The 18354-nt window shown below is 43.7% G+C and overlaps 1 protein-coding gene across 1 annotated transcript in view; it reads left to right on the top strand.

The window, feature by feature from the left end:
• The first annotated feature begins 9421 nt into the window (after positions 1 to 9421).
• Positions 9422 to 18354, top strand: part of LOC113405054 (ribonucleoprotein PTB-binding 2-like) — a 64199-nt gene continuing 55266 nt past the window's right edge. The window contains exon 1 of the mRNA XM_026655318.1: positions 9422 to 9643. Coding sequence (XP_026511103.1) covers positions 9422 to 9643 — 222 coding nt within the window. The remainder of the gene's footprint in view (positions 9644 to 18354) is intronic.

Genomic DNA, 18354 nt, shown 5'->3' with positions numbered 1-18354 from the left:
TATTTTTATAGGAATACTGGTATACTGTATTGTCAAAGCACTCCTAGTGTGGGCACAGCTATACTGGCAAAGGCATGCTTTGTACTTGTACAGTAAACCCTCCCTCCCACATAAGCGAAACAAGCTCTACTGATAAAAGAGCAGCGTTGCCAGTATAGCTGTGTCTGCATTGGGGACATTGGTTGGAACAGCTATGTCCGCGAAGGATCACATTTCACACCACTTGCTGACATAGCAATGCGGGAAAAAATATATAGTGTATACCTGACTTGTTGATGCATTATTTATAACCATCAGGGCCGCCCAGAGGGGAGGGCAAGTGGGGCAATTTGCCCCGGGCTCCGCGAGCCCTGGCCGAGAATCCCTTTCCTGGCTAGAGGCGCCTTTTGAATATTTACTCACCCAGCGGCGCTCCGGGTCTTCGGCGGCAGGGGGGTCCTTCAGTGCTGCCAAAGACCCAGAGCCAGTGAAGGACCCGACGACGATGACTCGGAGCGCCACCCGGTGAGTACAAGCGCCGCAGAGGGTGGCGCCTTTTTTTTATGTCCGCTCCCCCCGCTTTGCCCCAGGCCCCCTGAATCCTCTGGGTGGCCCTGCTAACCACTGAATAGTTGTGCTGTACCATCTTTAACAGCTACCAAGTTCCAGTCAAGAAGTGGATTTTCAGTTGTAGGCAAAGGCCATATCTACACTAGCATAACCCCATAGCGTAGACAAGGCCTACAGCAATGGAAGGGATTTTTCTATTGCTGTAGGAACACCACCTCCCCAAAGCAACAGTAGCTGGATTGACAAAAGTATTCTTCCATCAACATAGCCACATCTAGGCTGGGGGTTAGGTTGGCATAGTTACAGCAAACACCTCTGAGTGCCATAGCTACATTGATCTACATTTTAAGTGTAAACCAGGTCAAGATGACTCCCAGGAACATTTTGTGTATCAGTTTTGAACATGCTTTAGTATTGTTATGGAGGTCAAGTGCAACAGTTCAGAAATGTCTCATTTTGGTCATATATTGAAATACACAGAGAATATTTAGTGTCATTACATATGTTATGTAGACATATGTACAAGCAAAGAGAAAGTGGCCATTTGTTGACTGTGCATCTCTGCTTGAATCATGCGACTTTGTGTCTTGGAAACAATCTGGTGCTAGCCAACTGGCCACTGTCGGACAGGACACTTAACTAGATGGATCTGAGATCTGACCCAGTATTGTAATTCCTATGTTCCTAAGTACTTTGAGAACTAAACATTAATTGAAATATCTTCTGTATTAAAATAAGCCTAACAGTTAAGCACATACACTCATCAATCCATAACGCCTGACTCTATCAAAACTTCAGTCTGAGTGTCTAGAATTATTCTGATAGCTAATCACCGAGTTTATAGTCATGTACATCACAGACAGCTGACCCTGCATTCTGCAGCAGACTGGAGATTATGCAACAGATTCAGATTTTTTATTTCAGGTTTTTATTTTACCATAAAAATGAATAACTCAGTAACTGTTACCCTTGTGGTGTTTCATTTGATATTAAATCATTGCCCCCAAATATTTTTATTTTCATTGTGCTTCAGAATTTGGTATTGAAAATGCAAACTATATTTAGCACCTATAGTAGCTGTTGGAACCAATTTATGTTTGTGGGATAAATATGTTGGGTGGATGCTTAAATGATCAGCACTGAATTCATTAATATGTTGACAATAACATGTAAATCTTTATATTTTAAAATTATACCCCATTGAGATGGAAGGGGCAGCTCTTACCTTGGAGTTTATTCTTTCAAGCTGTATATGAACTCTGGAAAACACTTTTTTAAATTGGTTTACACTCTTATTTGCATTAAGGAGGGCTAGAACTTTTTTTAAATGAAAGTTTGCATTTTGCTGCAGTGGATGGATTCTGGACCCTGGTCATAGGAATGGTGGATTTCAATAATGAATAAAAATGTTCCAGAGTTCAAAAAATATGCAAAAGGGAGACATAAGCAAAGTAGCCATTTTCTGAAGGGTTTGTAGTTACATATTTCCTTTATCTCCTACTACAGGGAGGGTGGTCTGGATTTTCCCAAATTCAGTGCCTGGCTCTAAACCTTGGCTGTTACTACATCTACACAAACACTAGTTTGTTTGCATCTTAATATCATTAGAAATGTGTCCAAATGTCACTGAATTTTGGATAAATTTGAATCCAGATACAAATGTTGTGGCTCAGATCCATCTCTAATTGGTATTTAGGCAACAAATCTCATTATTTGTACAAAATGGAGATTTTAAGATAGCAAAGATTTTAAAATTTATATTTGATTTAAAATAGTAATAACAAAAAATAAGAGGAAAAGTCAAAGTTCAAGATTAAAATTTAGCAAAATGCAGTGTAGGGTCAATCCAAGGACCATGTCATGTCAATGTATAGTTGTATTCATGAGTGAGGGTGTCAGTGATCAATACACTTTGTTTGTTTGTTTGTTTGTTTGTGGTGGTGTAAAAACACATTAAAGAACCAAATTACTTCCTACATTATGGGCCTATGAAAATTCACAGTACAAGCCTATTTCTGTATTAGGCTGAATCGGAACACCCCAAAATTTAAGACAGTTCAGATGCACATTTGAATCCTCAAATTTAGGAGTATTCGCATATAGGGCTTTGATTACAGGTATGGGCCTGAACCAAATCTAGACAAGATGGGTCTGATTCCCTTCTTGCCTACAAGAGTGTAATTCAATTGACTTCAGTGGAATTATTCCCAGTTTACACAAGGGCAAGTAAGAATGTAACTGTTTTAGGGCTGTAACTCTTTTATACTGCTTTCAAAGTAACACAAGCTAAATTGGAAAAAAGCACTCTTATTCTGGAATAAGCGAATCCACACAGGGATTTATACCGGTATAACTACAGCAGTATAATTATACTGGTATCACTATGTTGGAAAATTTCAGTGTGTAGACAAGCCTGTAGAGTTATAGGGAACATAATTTCCTCTTAGGTTAGGTCTACACTACCCGCCTGAATCGGCGGGTAGAAATCGATCTCCCGGGGATCGAATTATTGCGTCTCGTCAGGACGCGACAATCGATCCCCGAATCGACGCTCTTACTCCGCCAGAGGAGGTGGGAGTAAGCGCCGTCGACTGGGAGCCGAGGAGGTCGATTTTGCCGCCGTCCTCACAGCGGGGTAAGTCGGCTCCGATACGTCGAATTCAGCTACGCTATTCGCGTAGCTGAATTTGCGTATCTTAAATCGACCCACCCCCCCCGTAGTGAAGACCTGCCCTTATTTGCACTAGCGTAAAAGGGAAGTAATTCCATTGCCAATGGGGGGTTACACTGATGTAGGTGAGAGAATAAGAAACATGTTTTGATTCGGTTTTGGGGGGTTTGCTTCAGACACATAGCTAAATAAACATATTCATAAAAATACTAAATTTCAGGCATCCCACAGCAATACTGAAACCAACAAAGATTTATACATGTGAGTCATTTTACTCAGATGAGTAGTACAATGGTTAAAGTTACATGCAGAAGTCTTTGCTGGACTGGGCCCTAAGTGTGAATCCAAGTACTCAATCTGGATCTCTGCTGAGAATGTAATACTTTATAGAATGAGACTTGAAAAATGCAATGTTCATATAATAATTTAATAGTCCTTTCTGTCAATGCAACTAGCTTCACATGATCAAAGTAATTAATAGTTGCTTAATCTTTATCTGTAAGATTTAGCTCTTTAAATGTCTCTAAACAAGAAAAAAATGGATAGACTTATCTGAACTATTAAGCACTCACAGTACAATAGGTTCTGACATGAGTTTTATTCCACTAATGAAATAAAACTATATAGTTTCTGAACCATTTCTTTTAACATGGCACATTAACCTTCCATTACCTGTATTCAGATACCCTGCAGCCCATTTAAAAGCCAATAAAGTAAGCAATTGTTGAGAAGGTAATCATTATAGGGAGGATTAATTGTCAATAACATATAATTAACTAAAACAGAATCCATTTTATAAAAGTAGGAATATTTTTAGTAGGCTCAATAATTTAACTGCTCTCAAAATCTGATTATTTTATTGTTATATGGTGCTTGTATCTTGAAAAATAAAAAAGCAAAGCCACAACTGAATGATAACTTAATCTGAAAATGAATCTTTAAAGTGTTTCAGTACTTTTAGTAGAGCTATCAACTTTTTGATGGTCCAAGAAATACATTTTCTAAATAGTCAATCACATGATTTGTTTGTGTACTTGATTTGAGGATATAGTACTTAGCAGCAATATTTCAATTAATGGTTGATATGAAAATCCTTGTCTGGCAAAATTGTTTCATTTGAAGAAATTAAGACTTTTCATTGGCAGATTTTATCTTTCCCAAGGATTTTGTAGAACATTGGATATTATCCCTGTTGCAACTATAACTTTCTTGGAGCATCTATCACCACTAAGGACTGAACTGCTGACAGAATAGTCATGCTAAAAGTATTTTTCTAATTTCCTTTCTTAATTAGCTGTTACTATCAGTGGTTGAGGCCTCTATGTTCTATTGTAATAAAAATAATAATTTGTAAATCCTCTAACATTAACAATACAACCTGTACCACATAGCTTGTGCTGAAAGACAAATTTAATCACTTCAAAAATGTCTGAGATATTAAAACGTTGGAGATTTGGGAAATATCAGCTTCTAGACTCTAAGAAAAAAGATTTATACTCCTCCTTTGGACTTGTGATTTCTAAACTTTTTAAATATATGTAAAGGACTGAAGGAGCAAGTTTATTAGCTGATGAAAATTCCAGACCATGAGATTAAGGGGTGGTAACCCCATGAATTGAAACTTGTTGGCCTCACTGAAATCTTTCAGATCAATATGGCAAAAAACAACCGTTTTTTTCTTTACTAGTTTTTTTAAAATAATTTTAATCCATTTGAAACTAATTTTAGAAGTAACAAAGGCCCCAGGATTCTTAGGAATCTTAATTTGCTAAGGTTTGCTAAATCCATTCTTTCAAATTTAGCCAAATTGGTGTCCAAAGTTTGTGAAGTTGCACTGTACCAAAGCAAAATTTCTGCAAAACTTCATGCATGTATTACTAGATGACTTTTTCAGTGTCTTGTTTCTATTTTGCCACAAGAGGGTGACTTCTGTTATTACAGCACTGAGAGTCTGGTTTATCCATTTGATTTGATTTTCCTATAATAGGTTTTGTCTGTTGCTGATGAGAAATAAAATCAGAAAAAGAAAAGACCATCTTGGCCTAGGCCTGCTATTTCTCACCTTTTATTGTGTTTTATCTAAGGTCTAGTTTACCATTTTTTCCCACCATTCACTTCACTCTCAAAACCTAAGAATGTGTTTACACAAGGAAATTCTAGAAAAACTGATGAAGGGGCGTTAGGCCTAAGAAACCTAGTTAGTTAGCAGGTTTAACTAATAAAATGATAAATATGCCAGAGCTGCTGTAACACTGGCTACAATAGAGACCCCACTAGATTTCTGTTCATCTGAATGTGTGGCAGAAGTGGGAATACCCTAATGTAACTGAGGCTCAAGTATTTATTGAATATATTTATATTCTGTGCTTAAATTTCTGACCTTCTCCAATAACTGATTTATTACCCTTTGTATGAAACTGTGCTTCCCCTTTATTCTTACGTTAGATAACTGCCAAATGCTTGAAACCATCACTAGTGTGACACGTTTCTCTCCCAAGTTTATTCTACCTCTTCTTGACAATCTGTTTTCACCTTAAAAATACAGCCCAATGGAAATCACCTCGACCTCTCTTATTTTATATCCTTGAGACCTGTTACTGTTTTGTTGCCTTTATGCTATAGCCTCTCTCCACTAATATCCTTCCTATTGTGCCATGACCAATGCAAAAAACAATGTTCCAGATGGAGGGAGAGTCTAATAAATACCTTATATAGTAACACTACTGATGCTTTGATAAATGTTTTGGTCTAGGTTTTGGCCTACTGTACTTTATTTACACAGTTCAGCATGTGGCTTTCAGTAAAGTCCTGCTTTTTTTATGTAGTTTTTAATCTGAGATAAGTAAGACTATGTGTACACTACGGCCTACGTTGGTATAACTTATGTCACTCAGGAGTGTGAATAACCCATCCCCTCTGAGCGCCATAAGTTACACAGATATAAGTGCTCATGTTCTGCCATTTGCACAGGTGGGTTTTTTATGCCAACGGGAGAGCTCTCGCGTCGGCATAGAGCGTCTTCACCAGACGTGCTGCTGGTTAAGTGTTTTAACTGACGTCATAGGGGATTTAATAGGGAAATAAAAGCCCCAAGATCCCTCTAGTTTCTATTCCTTTCTTCATACTAGCACAGCACACAACCTCCTTGAAAGAGAGACCAGTAAATGGGATATGGGATTTCAACTTTGACAGGCAGATGCACCAAACCATGCAACTGAGAGACTTATTAGGCCTAATAAACAAAGCATTTTGGAGCCATAAATTATTGGGACTAATCAGTCAGTTGACACACTGATAACTTGTTCATATCTGATCCTTATGCTTACCAGAGTTGTACTGGAATTTGGCTCCTTGTGTCTTTCAAGAAGACTTTTCTTTGCTTCATAATAGAAATTCCATAATAAAAATCATTGTTAGAGACTAGAAGTTATTAAAAGTTTACAGCGGGGGTAGGGAACCTATGGCATGCGTGCCAAAGGCAGCACACGAGCTGATTTTCAGTGGCACTCACACTGCCCAGGTCCTAGCCACCAGTCCGGGGGGCTCTGCATCTTAATTTAATTTTAAATGAAGCTTCTTAAACATTTTAAAAACCTTATTTACTTTACATACAATAGTTTACTTATATATTATAGACTTATAGAAAGAGACCTTCTAAAAACGTTAAAATGTATTACTGGCACGCGAAACCTTAAATTACAGTGAATAAATGAAGACTCGGCATACCACTTCTGAAAGGCTGCCGACCCCTGGTTTACAGTGTAGTGTTGCAGAAGATTTGTCAGTTCAGCAAAAAAGGCAAGGATGGTAGAGAAAGCAATTAAAATGTTTCTATTAGATTTGGTTAAAAAATTACAAAAATTCTTAACGAAAATTTTCTCAAAAATGTGTCCCATTTTTCAATTACTTCCAGCTTCACTAAGAGGGAGGTGATAGGTAACTTTGAAAATATACAGACTGATGTACCATAAAAACTAGAATGACCTGACACTTCCTGTTGCAGGTGGCATCTATCAAATGAGACATAGTGCCAAAAGTTCTGATAATCTGTATTTACCATATTTCCATAATACTTTACACAAGAATGGGAATGTTAAGAACAGTGTCTAGGCTAAATGCCATCTTGGGTCATTATATTTTGCCTACCTAAAATCCTCCCTGCATTTGCAATAAGATACAGTATCCCTGCTAACTTACTGTCCTAAATTGTTTTATTATTCATGTGCTGTGAAGCAGCTGTCATTCCATTTCACAAGTGATTCCATTTCAGTTGGTCCTGAGGGCATGTACATGTGAAATTGTGTATTATGGGGGAAAGTGGAAGACATGGCAAGGTGGGATCTTGAGCTACAAGGTTCAGAATTTGAAAGGATATAGGGTGAAGCAGAATGCAGTGGCGTCCCAGAGATGTATATGGGGATCAAAGGGAGTGTGCATGGGGTGAAACAAGTTTATCTGCTGCTGGATCTTGGTGGAGCCAAGCATAAGGTGTAGATTTTATGGATGTAATAGCACTGGCTATGTTTATCTATGTACAAAATTCAGCTGCATCTGGCTTTTTACCCTTTTCTATGGAAGACCTAGGGAAAGATAAAAATTTATAAGAGTAAAGGTCAATAGATTCCTGCTGTGAGGGAGTGTATTGTGTATGGAGGTTTGGAATACAGAAAGGGTGCAATGATGTGACAGCTGCATTGAATAGTTGGGAATAAAATTGGGGTGACTGGCTGTGTGCAAGGAGGGAGTCCCAAGTGTGCAGTAGGTAGTGGGATGTAGTAGGCTCCCAGGGAGAAGAGGTTCCAAGTGGGAAGCCTGGTAGCAGCGGCATTCAGTGAGACTGGGGTAGCAAAGTAGAGATCCTGACACCATGGGCTGGTGCTCAACAATGGAGCCCCAGGGTCAGTGGGTGTGGGGGGAGGAGGTGCACTGTGCAGGGGCCTACAATACAATCCCAGGCTCAGTAGGTGAATGAAGGAGTGTACTGGGAGGAGAGGGGGGGCAGGATACAATGATGTCACAAGCTCAATCACTGTGTGGGGGGAGAGGGTGCACTGAGGGGCAGGGCACGGTACAGTGGAGTCTCAGGCTCAGGGTGAGCAAGATGGAAATTGGGGTCCCAGGCTCTGTGGTGGGTGTGGGAGGGGGGTCTACTGGGAGTAGAGGGGGTGCAGTGGGGTGCTCGGCTTGGTGTGCGGGAGGAGCAGGCGTCTACTGGGTGCAGTGGGGTTGGGTGCTACAGTGGGATCCCAGGCTCAGTGGGGGTGGAAGTAAAGGGGGCATGGGGTGTGGGGAGCAGTGGGGTCCCAGGGTCAGAGGGGATGGTCTTGAGGGGTACCCAGAGAGCAGTGGAGTCCCAGTCTGGGGGTTGAGTGGGGAACAGTGGGGTATGGATGGCCCAGGGGTGAGGGTGCAGAGTGTACCAGGCTCAGAGGGAACCGGGGGTACAGAGGGCAGAGATGTACAGGGGCAGCTTCACGGGGGCATGGGGGTGAGGCAGAGGAGGGGCATCCTAGGGTGGGAGGAGTGAGCTGAGGGTGCATGGGGGAGGCTGAGATGTGCGGGGCAGAGAGTTATGGGAGTCGGGGTGCACGGGGAGTAGGGGTGCCTCAGACTGGGAGGGAGTGAGGTTGGGTTCAAGGATGCATAGAGGTCAGAGTGCACGGGGGACCCGAAGCAGTGGTGCCCCAGGCTCGGGCTGTGGGTGGAGGATGGGTGGGCTGAGGGATGCGAGGGGGTTGGAGAGCAGTAGGGAACGGGGTGCATGGGGGGCGCGGAGTAGTGGTGCCCCAGGCTCCAGTGGGGGAGGGGACGAGCTGAGAGGGGGTGCATGGGGGTCGCGGAGAGCACAGGGGTCGCTGAGGAGCAACGGGGGGAGCAATGGGGGGCGGGGAGCACGGGGGAGGGGAGCGTGGGGGTCGCTGAGGAGCAATGGGGGGTAGGTGCACGGGGGGGAGGAGCAGTGGGGGTCGGGGACCAGTGGTGCCCCAGGCTCAGGGTGTGTGAGGGGAGGCTGAGGGGTGGGTGAGAGGGGCGCGGAGCACTAGTGTCCTAGGCTCGGGGAGGTGAACCGTGGTGCCTGGCTCTGGTCCCCTCTCTGAGTCCCGCGGACTCTCCTAGCCGCCGCAGCGGGCTGCCCCTCCCTGCTGGCCCGCCCGCCCCTTGCCCGGCTCCCTCCCCCTGCGGGCTCGCCGGCCAGACGGGATGTCTCTCTCTGGCTGCAAGATGGCGGCAGCAGCGGAGCCGGGCACGGAGCTGTCCGGGGCTCAGCGGGAGCCGGTGCTGGGGGCACAGCCGGAGCTCGGCGGGAGCGCGGCGCCCCTCCGCCCGCCCGAGATCGCCATGCGGCTGGAGAGCGCCCGCCGGGAGCTGAGCAACAGGCGCAAGGTCCTGCTGAGAAACCTGCCCGAGGAGAGCAGCAGCCAGGTACCGCGGCGCCCCCGCTCCGGGAGAGGAGCCAGCCGGGCTGGGGGGACCCCAGAGCCTGCACAGGGCAGGCAGGAGACGGCCACCATTCCCGTGCCCGCCCAAAGGGGAGACCTGGAGAGCGGATCCTCGACATCGCCCGGCCCCTCGGGGTCCCGGTTCGAGCCCCGCCCCACAGCGCCCCTCGGGGTCCCACTCCGAGCCCCCCCCACCACAACACCCCATGGGGGTCCTGTTCCTAGGTCCCCCCATACACAGCGTCCCTCGGGGTCCCGCTCCGAGCACCCCCCCGCACACAACACCCCATGGGGGTCCCGCTCCGCGCACCCCCCCCCCACAGCGCCCCATGGGAGTCCCGCTCCAAGCCCGCCCCACAGCACCCCATGGGGGTCCTGCTCCGAGCTCTCCCCCACTACAACACCCCATGGGGGTCCCACTCTGAGCTCTTCCCCCCTCCCCCCAGCACCTCATGGGGGGGTCCCGCTCTGAGCCCCTCCCGCACACAACCGCCCATGGGGGTCTCGCTCTGAGCTCCCCCGCGCACACAGCATCCCGTGGGATCCCCCTCCACCCGCGCACACAGAGTCCCACGGGGTCCCGCTCCGAGTCCTCCCTCCGCCCCCATGCGCAGCTCCCCACAGGATCCTGCCAAGCCCCCTTTCCCCCTAGCATATGGCATCCCACAGGATAAGAACATACGAATGGCTATGCTCAGTCAGACCAATGGTTTATCTAACCCAGTACTATCCTGTTTTCTGACATGGCTGGTGACAGAATAGGGCAGCAATTTATCGAGTGATCCATCCCATCATCCAGTCCCAGCTTCTGGCAGTCAGAGGTTTAGGAGCACCTAGAGCAGCGGTTCTCTAACTGTGGGTTGGGACCCCAAAGTGGGTTGTGATCCTGTTTTAATGGGATCACCAGGGCTGGCCTTAGACTTGCTGGGGCCTGGGCCTAAAGCTGAAGCCCCAGGGCTTCAAGCCCTGGGTGGCAGGGCTCAGGCTTCAGCTTTGGCCCTGGGGTGGCAGGGCTCAGGTTACAGGCCCCAGCCCAGGGCTGAAGCCCTTGTGCTTTGGCTTTGCCCCCCGCCATACACATGGGGCAGCAGGGCTCAGGCTTCGGTCCCCACTCCTGGGGTCATGTAGTAATTTTTGTTGTCAGAAGGGGGTTGCAGTGCAATGAAGTTTGAGGATCTCTGACCTAGAGCATGGGGTTATGTCCCTGACCATCTTGGTTAATAGCCATCGATTTTCTTCCAAGAATTTACATAATTCTTTTTTCAACCCAGTTATGCTTTTGACCTTCACAACATTCTCTGGGAGTTCCACAGGTAGACTGGGCATTGTGTGAAAAAGTTCTTTTTTATGTTTGTTTTAAACCTGGTGCCTATTAATTTCATTCCTGTTTCATGTGTTATGTGAAGGGGTAAATAATGCTTCCCTATTCACTTGCTCCATTCTTGTTTTTATAGACTTCTGTATCCCCCTTAGTAGTCTCTTTTCTAAGACGAACGTTCCCAGTCTTTTTAATCTTTCCTTGTGTGGAAGCTGTTCTATACTCCCAAACATTTTTGTTGCCCTTCTCTGTATTTTTTCCAATTCTAATATATCTTTTTTGAGATGGAGCGACTATAACTGCAAGCAGTATTCAAGGTATGGGCATACCATGGATTTATATAGTGGCATGATGATATTTTCTGTCTTGCTATCTATCCCTTTCCTGATGGTTCCTAATATTGTTAACTTTTTTGACTGCTACTGCACATTGAGGAGATGTTTTCAGAGACCTATCCACAAAGACAACAAGATCTCTTTCTTGAGGGGAAACGGGTAATTTAGGCCCCATCATTTTGTATGTATAGTTGAGATTGTTTTCCAATGTGTATTACTTTGCATTTACCAACGTTGAATATCATCTGCCATTGTGTTGCCCAGTCTCACTTTTGTGAGATCCGTTCGTGACTCTTCGCAGTCAGTTTTGGACTATCTTGAGTAATTTTGTATCATCTGCAACTTTGTCACCTCACTGTTTACTCCTTTTTCCAGATCACTTACGAATCTTTTGAATGGCATTGGTCCCAGTACAGATCGTTGGGGGACTGTGCTATTTACCTCTCTCCACTGTGAAAACTGACCATTTATTCCTATCCTTTGTTTCCTATCTTTTCACCTATTGCTGATCCATGAGAGGACCTTCCTTCCTATTCTATTACTGCCTATTTTGCTCAAGAGCCTTTAGTGACGGACCTTGTCAAAGGCTTTCTAAAAGTCCAAAGTACACTGTATCACTGTGTCACCCTTATCCACATGTTTGTTGACCATCAAAGAATTCTAATAGATTAATGAAGTATGGTTTCCCTTTACAAAAGCCATGTTGACTCTTTCCCAAAATATCGTACTCATCTATGTATTTGATAATTCTGTTCTTTACTAGTTTCAACCAGTTTGCCTGGTATTGAAGTTAGGCTTACCAGCCTCTACTTGGCAGGATCACCTCTTTTAAAAAAATCAGTGTTAGATTGGTCATCTGATACTTAAGTGATATAGGGCCCTTTGTTTTCAGATTTTATCTTATTCAATATTTCCCAGGAATTTATCAGTTTATTACCACAACAACAACAAAAGGTGAAAATCAGTGCAAAAAACTATTAATGATTTTTCTGGGTAAATATTGGAGTTTATTTTGGTGGACGGAAAGACGAGAAAAAAGTATTCAGTAGGTTAATGCATTGAATACTGTTCATCAGTGTGGTTTGCTGCAGAACTAAAAGAGAACTCAACACAATGCCACCTCTGAGTTTGCATTTGAATAAACAGTTTACTGTTGTAGACATAGAACTTATAAATATTTACATTTAATAATTGGGGCACACCATTTGCAGCGCATGCACTCATCTTCATCCTTTTCTCTCTCTCTTTTTTTCTTTTTTTTTAACTTTTGAGTACTTCCTTGTGTTCTGAAACGTATTCTGATACTTCTCATTTTAGTGTGTCAAATCTTTAAACTATTATCTGCTAACAGCTTGAAATATGTACGGGGTGTGCGTGAGATTCATCAGTACGTTCAGATGTGCACGCTGAGCTTGCTTGTGTGCCTGTTTGTCTCTCTCTTCTAGACTAATATATAACCTTACTTCAACAACCAGCTTTGCATATACACACAGATTATTATCGTAATACATATATCTCATGCAATGTATTGTATTTTCCTAATAAAACAAGTTATTTTTTATATATTTGCATGATACAAAAATAGGGTGAAAATCAGAAAAAACTGAATAATACTTTCTGTAAAACCTAGGATTTGTTTTGGTAAAAATTGGTTTAAACTGAAAATGAAGGGGCTTAGTTACATGCCATAATGAGTAGTTCTGCAATTTCCTATATGAGTTCTTTCAGAAATCTTGGGTGAATGCCATCTGATCCCAGTGACTTATTACTGTTTAATTTATCAGTTTATTCCAAAACATCTTGTGTTGACACCTCAATCTGGAACAGTTCCTCAGAATTGTCATCTAAAAAAATAGCTCAGGTGTAGAGGAACCTCCGTCGCATCCTGTGCGGTGAAAACCAATGCAAAAATTTCATTTTGCATCTGATCAACAACTTTGTCTTCCTAGAGTGCCTTTTTAGCAACTTGATCGTCCAGTGGCCCCACTGATTGTTTGGCAGGCTTCCTGTTTGTGATGTACTTAAAAAATATTTGCTGTTAGGTTTTGTTTTCTTTTGCTAGTTGCTTTTCAAATTCTTTTTTGGTCTGCCTACTTAAACTCTCACAAGTCAAGTGTAAAAGTATATGTTCCTTTCTTTTGTCCTCAGTAGGATTTGACATCCAATTGTTAAAGGATGTCTTTTTGTCTCCAACTGCCTCTTTACACTGTTGTTTAGCTATGATGGCACTCTTTGGTCCTCTTATTGTTTTTATTTTATTTGGGGTAAGCAAATAGTTTGAGGCTCAATTATAGTGTTTGTTAAAAGTTTCCATGCATCTTCCAGGCAATTCACTCTTTGTGACTGTTCCCTTTAATTTTCATTTAAGTACCTTCCTCATTCTTGTGTAGTTCCCTTTTTTGAAGTTAAATCTCCTGGGCTGGGTTTCTTTGGTAATTCCCCTCCCCCCCCCCGAAAGAATGTTAAATTTAAGTACATTGTGGTCATTATTGCCAAGCGCTGCAGCTATATTCATCTCTTGGATCTGATCCTGTGCCCCACTAAATCAAGGACTAAATCAAGAATTGCCTGTCCCTTTGTGGGTTCCAGGACAAGCTACTCCAAGAAGCAGTCATTTATGGTGTCTAGAAATTTCATCTCTGCATCCCATCTTGAGGTGACAGATTCCCAGCGAATATGGGGATAGTTGAAATCCCCCATTATTATTGGGGTTTTTGGTTTTGTTGCCTCTCTAATCTCCATGAGCATTTTACAGTCACTGTCATCATCCTGGTCAGGTGACTGGTAGTATATTCCTACTGCTATATTCTTATTATTCAAGCATGGAATTTCTATCCATACTGATATTATGCTTTGGTTTGATTCATTTAAGATTTTTATTATATTTGACTTTATACTTTCTTTCACATATAGTGGCACTCCCCAACCAGCGTGGCCTATCGTTCCTGTATATTTTGTACCCTGGTATTACCGTGTCCCATTGCTTATCATCATTCCACCAACTTTCTGTGATGCATATTATATCGATATCCTCATTTAATACCAGGCACTCAAATTCACCCATCTTAGTATTTAGGCTTCTTGCATTTGTAAATAAGCACTTATAACTTTTGTCAATATATAGTTGTCTGCCTTAATGTGATATCGTTGAATGGGACTCTTTTTCATTGACTGTTTCTCTTCAGTTCTTATCTGTACTTTATCAACTTCTATCCTTTCCTAGTAAGGATATAAACTAGCCCCTTTAATAAATCGTCCCCTAAGGGATGTGTCTATCTGAACCATGTGCACCTCAACACCTGTCAGCTTTCCCTCAGCCCTCAGTTTAAAAACTCCTCTACAACATTTTCAATTTTACATGCCAACAATCTGGTTTTGGTTTGGTTTAGGTGGAGCCCATTCTTCCTATATAGGCTCTTCCTTTCCCAAAAGGTTCCCCAGTTCCTAATAAACCCCTCTTCGAACACCATTGTCTCATCCACACAATGATACCCTGCAGTTCTGCCTGTCTGACTGGCCTTGCATGTGGAACTAGACGCATTTCAGAGAATGCTACTATGGAGGTACTGGACTTTAATCTCTTACCTAGTAGCCTAAATTTGCCCTCCAGGACCTCTCTCCTACCTTTCCCTATGTCATTGGTACCTACATATACCACAACCACCAGTTCCTCCCTAGCACTGCACATAGGTCTGTCTAGATGTCTCGAGAGGTCCGCAACCTTTGCACCGAGCAGGCAATTCACCATGCGGTTCATCGCAAACCCAGCTCTCTATATTTCTAATGATCAAATCCCCGTTACTATTACCTGTCTCTTCCTAATAACAGGGGCCCCATAGACATGCCAGTTGCCCACAAGGCAGATAATCATACATGCTGCATTCCGTGCAATAAACTGGGTAGGCCCCACTCTGCTGCTGGATTTATGCCTGCATTCTTTTTACTCTTGAAGGTTTCTTTTGTGTGTGTGTGTGTGTGTGTGAGAGAGAGAGAGAGAGAGTTGTTCTTTGGGTGTGTGTGTTGTTGTTTTTTTGGGGGCTGTGATTGGCCTAAGTTTAGAGAATGTTTATTAGCTGTATCTGGCTCTCACACCCCCTCGCTGAACATCCTTGCAAAACTCCCCTGTTCGGGAGCTCCTGTGGTCGCTTAGGAGCTGACTTCTTAAAACCCTGTTCTCCCTGAGTTAGGCCTCCCCCCCTCCCTCCAAGGGATCCTAAAGGGATTAGGAATCAAAGGATGGCAAACTACAGCCTCCTTAGGAAGCTCTCATCCTTGCCTAGCAGGCCGCTAAGCTCAGCACACAGCCTCCCCAAACAGACCACACTATAATCTTCAATCAAGCAGGCAAACAGCAACCAAGCAAGCACACAACAAACTAACAGACCACAAACTTACCCCAAGGGTCACGTAGTCACTTCTCCTTCACCTGGAGAACTCCCTCACAAAACTCCCCTATTGACTGATCCTGTTTGCTAGTGGATCCCAATTTGAACCCCACCCATACACCCAGTGCCCCATGGGATCCTGATTGGAGCTCCCCCTCACTACCCCCAAGGGATCCTGCTCAGAGCCTCATTAATCCCTCACACGCAACACCCATGGAATCCTGCTTAGCCCCCCTCACTATCCCCAGGGGGATCCTGTTCAGAGCCTCCCACCCATCCTTCGCACACTGTCCCGCATGGGATCCTGCCCAACCCCTGCCCCTTACTCCCCCATTGGATCCCACTTGGAACCCCCGCCATGGGGTCCTGCTTAGGCCCCCTCACCACTCCCTAGCACAAAGCACCCCATAGGATCCTGCTCAATGACCCCTATTCCAGCCCCTTGCACATAGCACTCCTGCGGGATCCTTCTGGGTCCCTCCCTCCCCCACACTGTTCCCCATGGGATCTTGCCCTCACCTGCACCATTGCACACAGTGAGTCCCCCTGGAGATTCCCACTTAGTGGCTTTTCTCCGTTACACACAGGGCCCTACAGGATCCTGCCCAACCCTGGCCCACCCTCTTGTGCACACTACCCCTTGGGATTCTGCTCTGTGCCCCCCTCACTCACCCTCTCTCATACAGCACCCCAAAGGATCTCACGCGTTAATCCCCTCAAGCACAGCGCCCCCTGGGATGCTGCTCGCTTCCGGCACACTGTGCCCTTTTGCATTCAAAATAACAGCTCTACCTAGGGGGTTAATTAAATGTGTAGTAGGGTTTTGCACAGGCACATCAGTGACATGACATTGTTTTACTCTGGGCATCCCTTTTCAGGAACTATTTTCCTGAAAACTATTTCCATACAAAAGTATAAAGTGGCCCTGAATAGTTCACTTTTCTGGAAAGTTTTAGGATTGCTAGCCATTCGCTGAGACCTCTGCCCCCAAAACTCCACTTGTTCTCTCTTTGATCATATATGTGGGCAGTAAGGCAGCCCTAGTCGTGTTCACCTGGCGGGTCAGAGCACCCACTGTCAAAGGAAAGATTCCTGCAGTTAATATCATGGTGGGTGAACATATTTAGGAGAGGAGGAACTGCATGGTTAACTACTTCTGTCACATTCAGTTGAGGGACCTGCTCTCTTCTTCCATCCTTAGGATGATGGTACCACAGTGGAAGAGACCCCTTCCAGTGCAAAAGGCACATGTTTCCTTATGGTTATTTTTCTGTCTAATAAGCAAGTCCAGATTTAGAACAGATCTCTACTAAGCATGCTCCTCCTGCGGTATCTTGTGCTTTGAGCAGGTGACAGTCTGGTCAGAGAAATGGTAGATCAAGCAATGGACTCTGTATGCCTGGCCTGAGGTAGAGGAATCCACAATGAGAAGTTTCATTCTGTTTTAAAATAATGTCCTGCCCGTTTATTGACCAAACAGAATGGGTTAGTTGAGTCTCCCAAATAAAGTATTTAAGACAGGGCTTGTTTCATGCTTTGCAAGAGGAAATCCCCTTGTTCTCCTTTAGTCTGCAGCCCTCTCTTGTTTCCCCCAGTACATTTTCAACTCTCATATCCTCACCCTTCATAGAATCAGGTACCTGTAGCCAATAGAGCTGATAAGCAGTCTTGCAAGAAGCTCTTGTTAACCTATCCTCTCTTGATAAGTCTGCAGAGGTAGTTCGTTGTGGAAAGGGATTTTTAAACTCTTCCTTGCCATAGCCTGTATGCCGTCCCTTCGCTCTTATCACGTTGCCCTTCGTAGGAATGAGGGAGCAGAAAGTAGAAGGAAAGAAAATATTACTTCACACAGAATGAGAGAATTTCCTCTGAATGCTAAATTTGGTGGCTACTCTGAACTGTGTTTCTCACACTGTCATTCATTTAAAATGCTATTAATGTAATTAAAGTTTATTTTAAAAAGAGCTTCAAAATAAGATTTTTTATTTTTGAGTTTGCAATAGCAAGAAATACTATTTGTGTCTTTGGGCATTTCCTTTGCCCATTTCATTGGGGCTTTATTACTGCTTTTCGGGAGTCCAAGGATTTGCATGTTATATTGTAAGCAGTATACCATTAAGTGGATGTTTAACAGTACAGTACCATGGATACAATTTCACTACAGGATATATAAGAAGTTTCTGACTATACCAGAGAGCCTTTTTTTTCCCAAGTTTGCCATATTTGTTTCTGAAGACTGAGAAATTTAGTCCACTCACAAGTTAACAATTAAGCCGTGAAACCCAAAGGAAAACTACACAAGTCATTGGAAGTTCATCATGTTGTACACTTTTGCTTCCTGAGGCAAAACATGAAAATTAGCATAGTCAGTATGCCAGCAATTGAATTACATGATACTGTGACCACTCACTGTTGGAAACCAATGTATTTGAAAATACAGGCTTCAAAGCAAACATCACTTACAGCAGCGGTCTCAAACTCAATTTACCTTAGGGGCAGTGCCAGTCCTCAAATCCTCCCAGTGGGCCAATAATGTCACTGAAGGAGGTGTTCAGAAAAGAAAAAGTTTATATTGTATTTTTTATTTCAGTTTTCTTAGAAATAATAAAACTGTCATACAACTTTATACTATTCTTCGCCTGCCAGAGTTTTTAGT

The sequence above is a fragment of the Terrapene carolina genome, unplaced genomic scaffold, assembly GCF_002925995.2.
Source record: "Terrapene carolina triunguis isolate 2854851 unplaced genomic scaffold, T_m_triunguis-2.0 Scaffold210, whole genome shotgun sequence".
Lineage (NCBI taxonomy): Eukaryota > Metazoa > Chordata > Testudines > Emydidae > Terrapene > Terrapene triunguis.
Note: the sequence above shows the minus strand (reverse complement) of the source record. Positions and strands in the feature narration are given on the sequence as shown.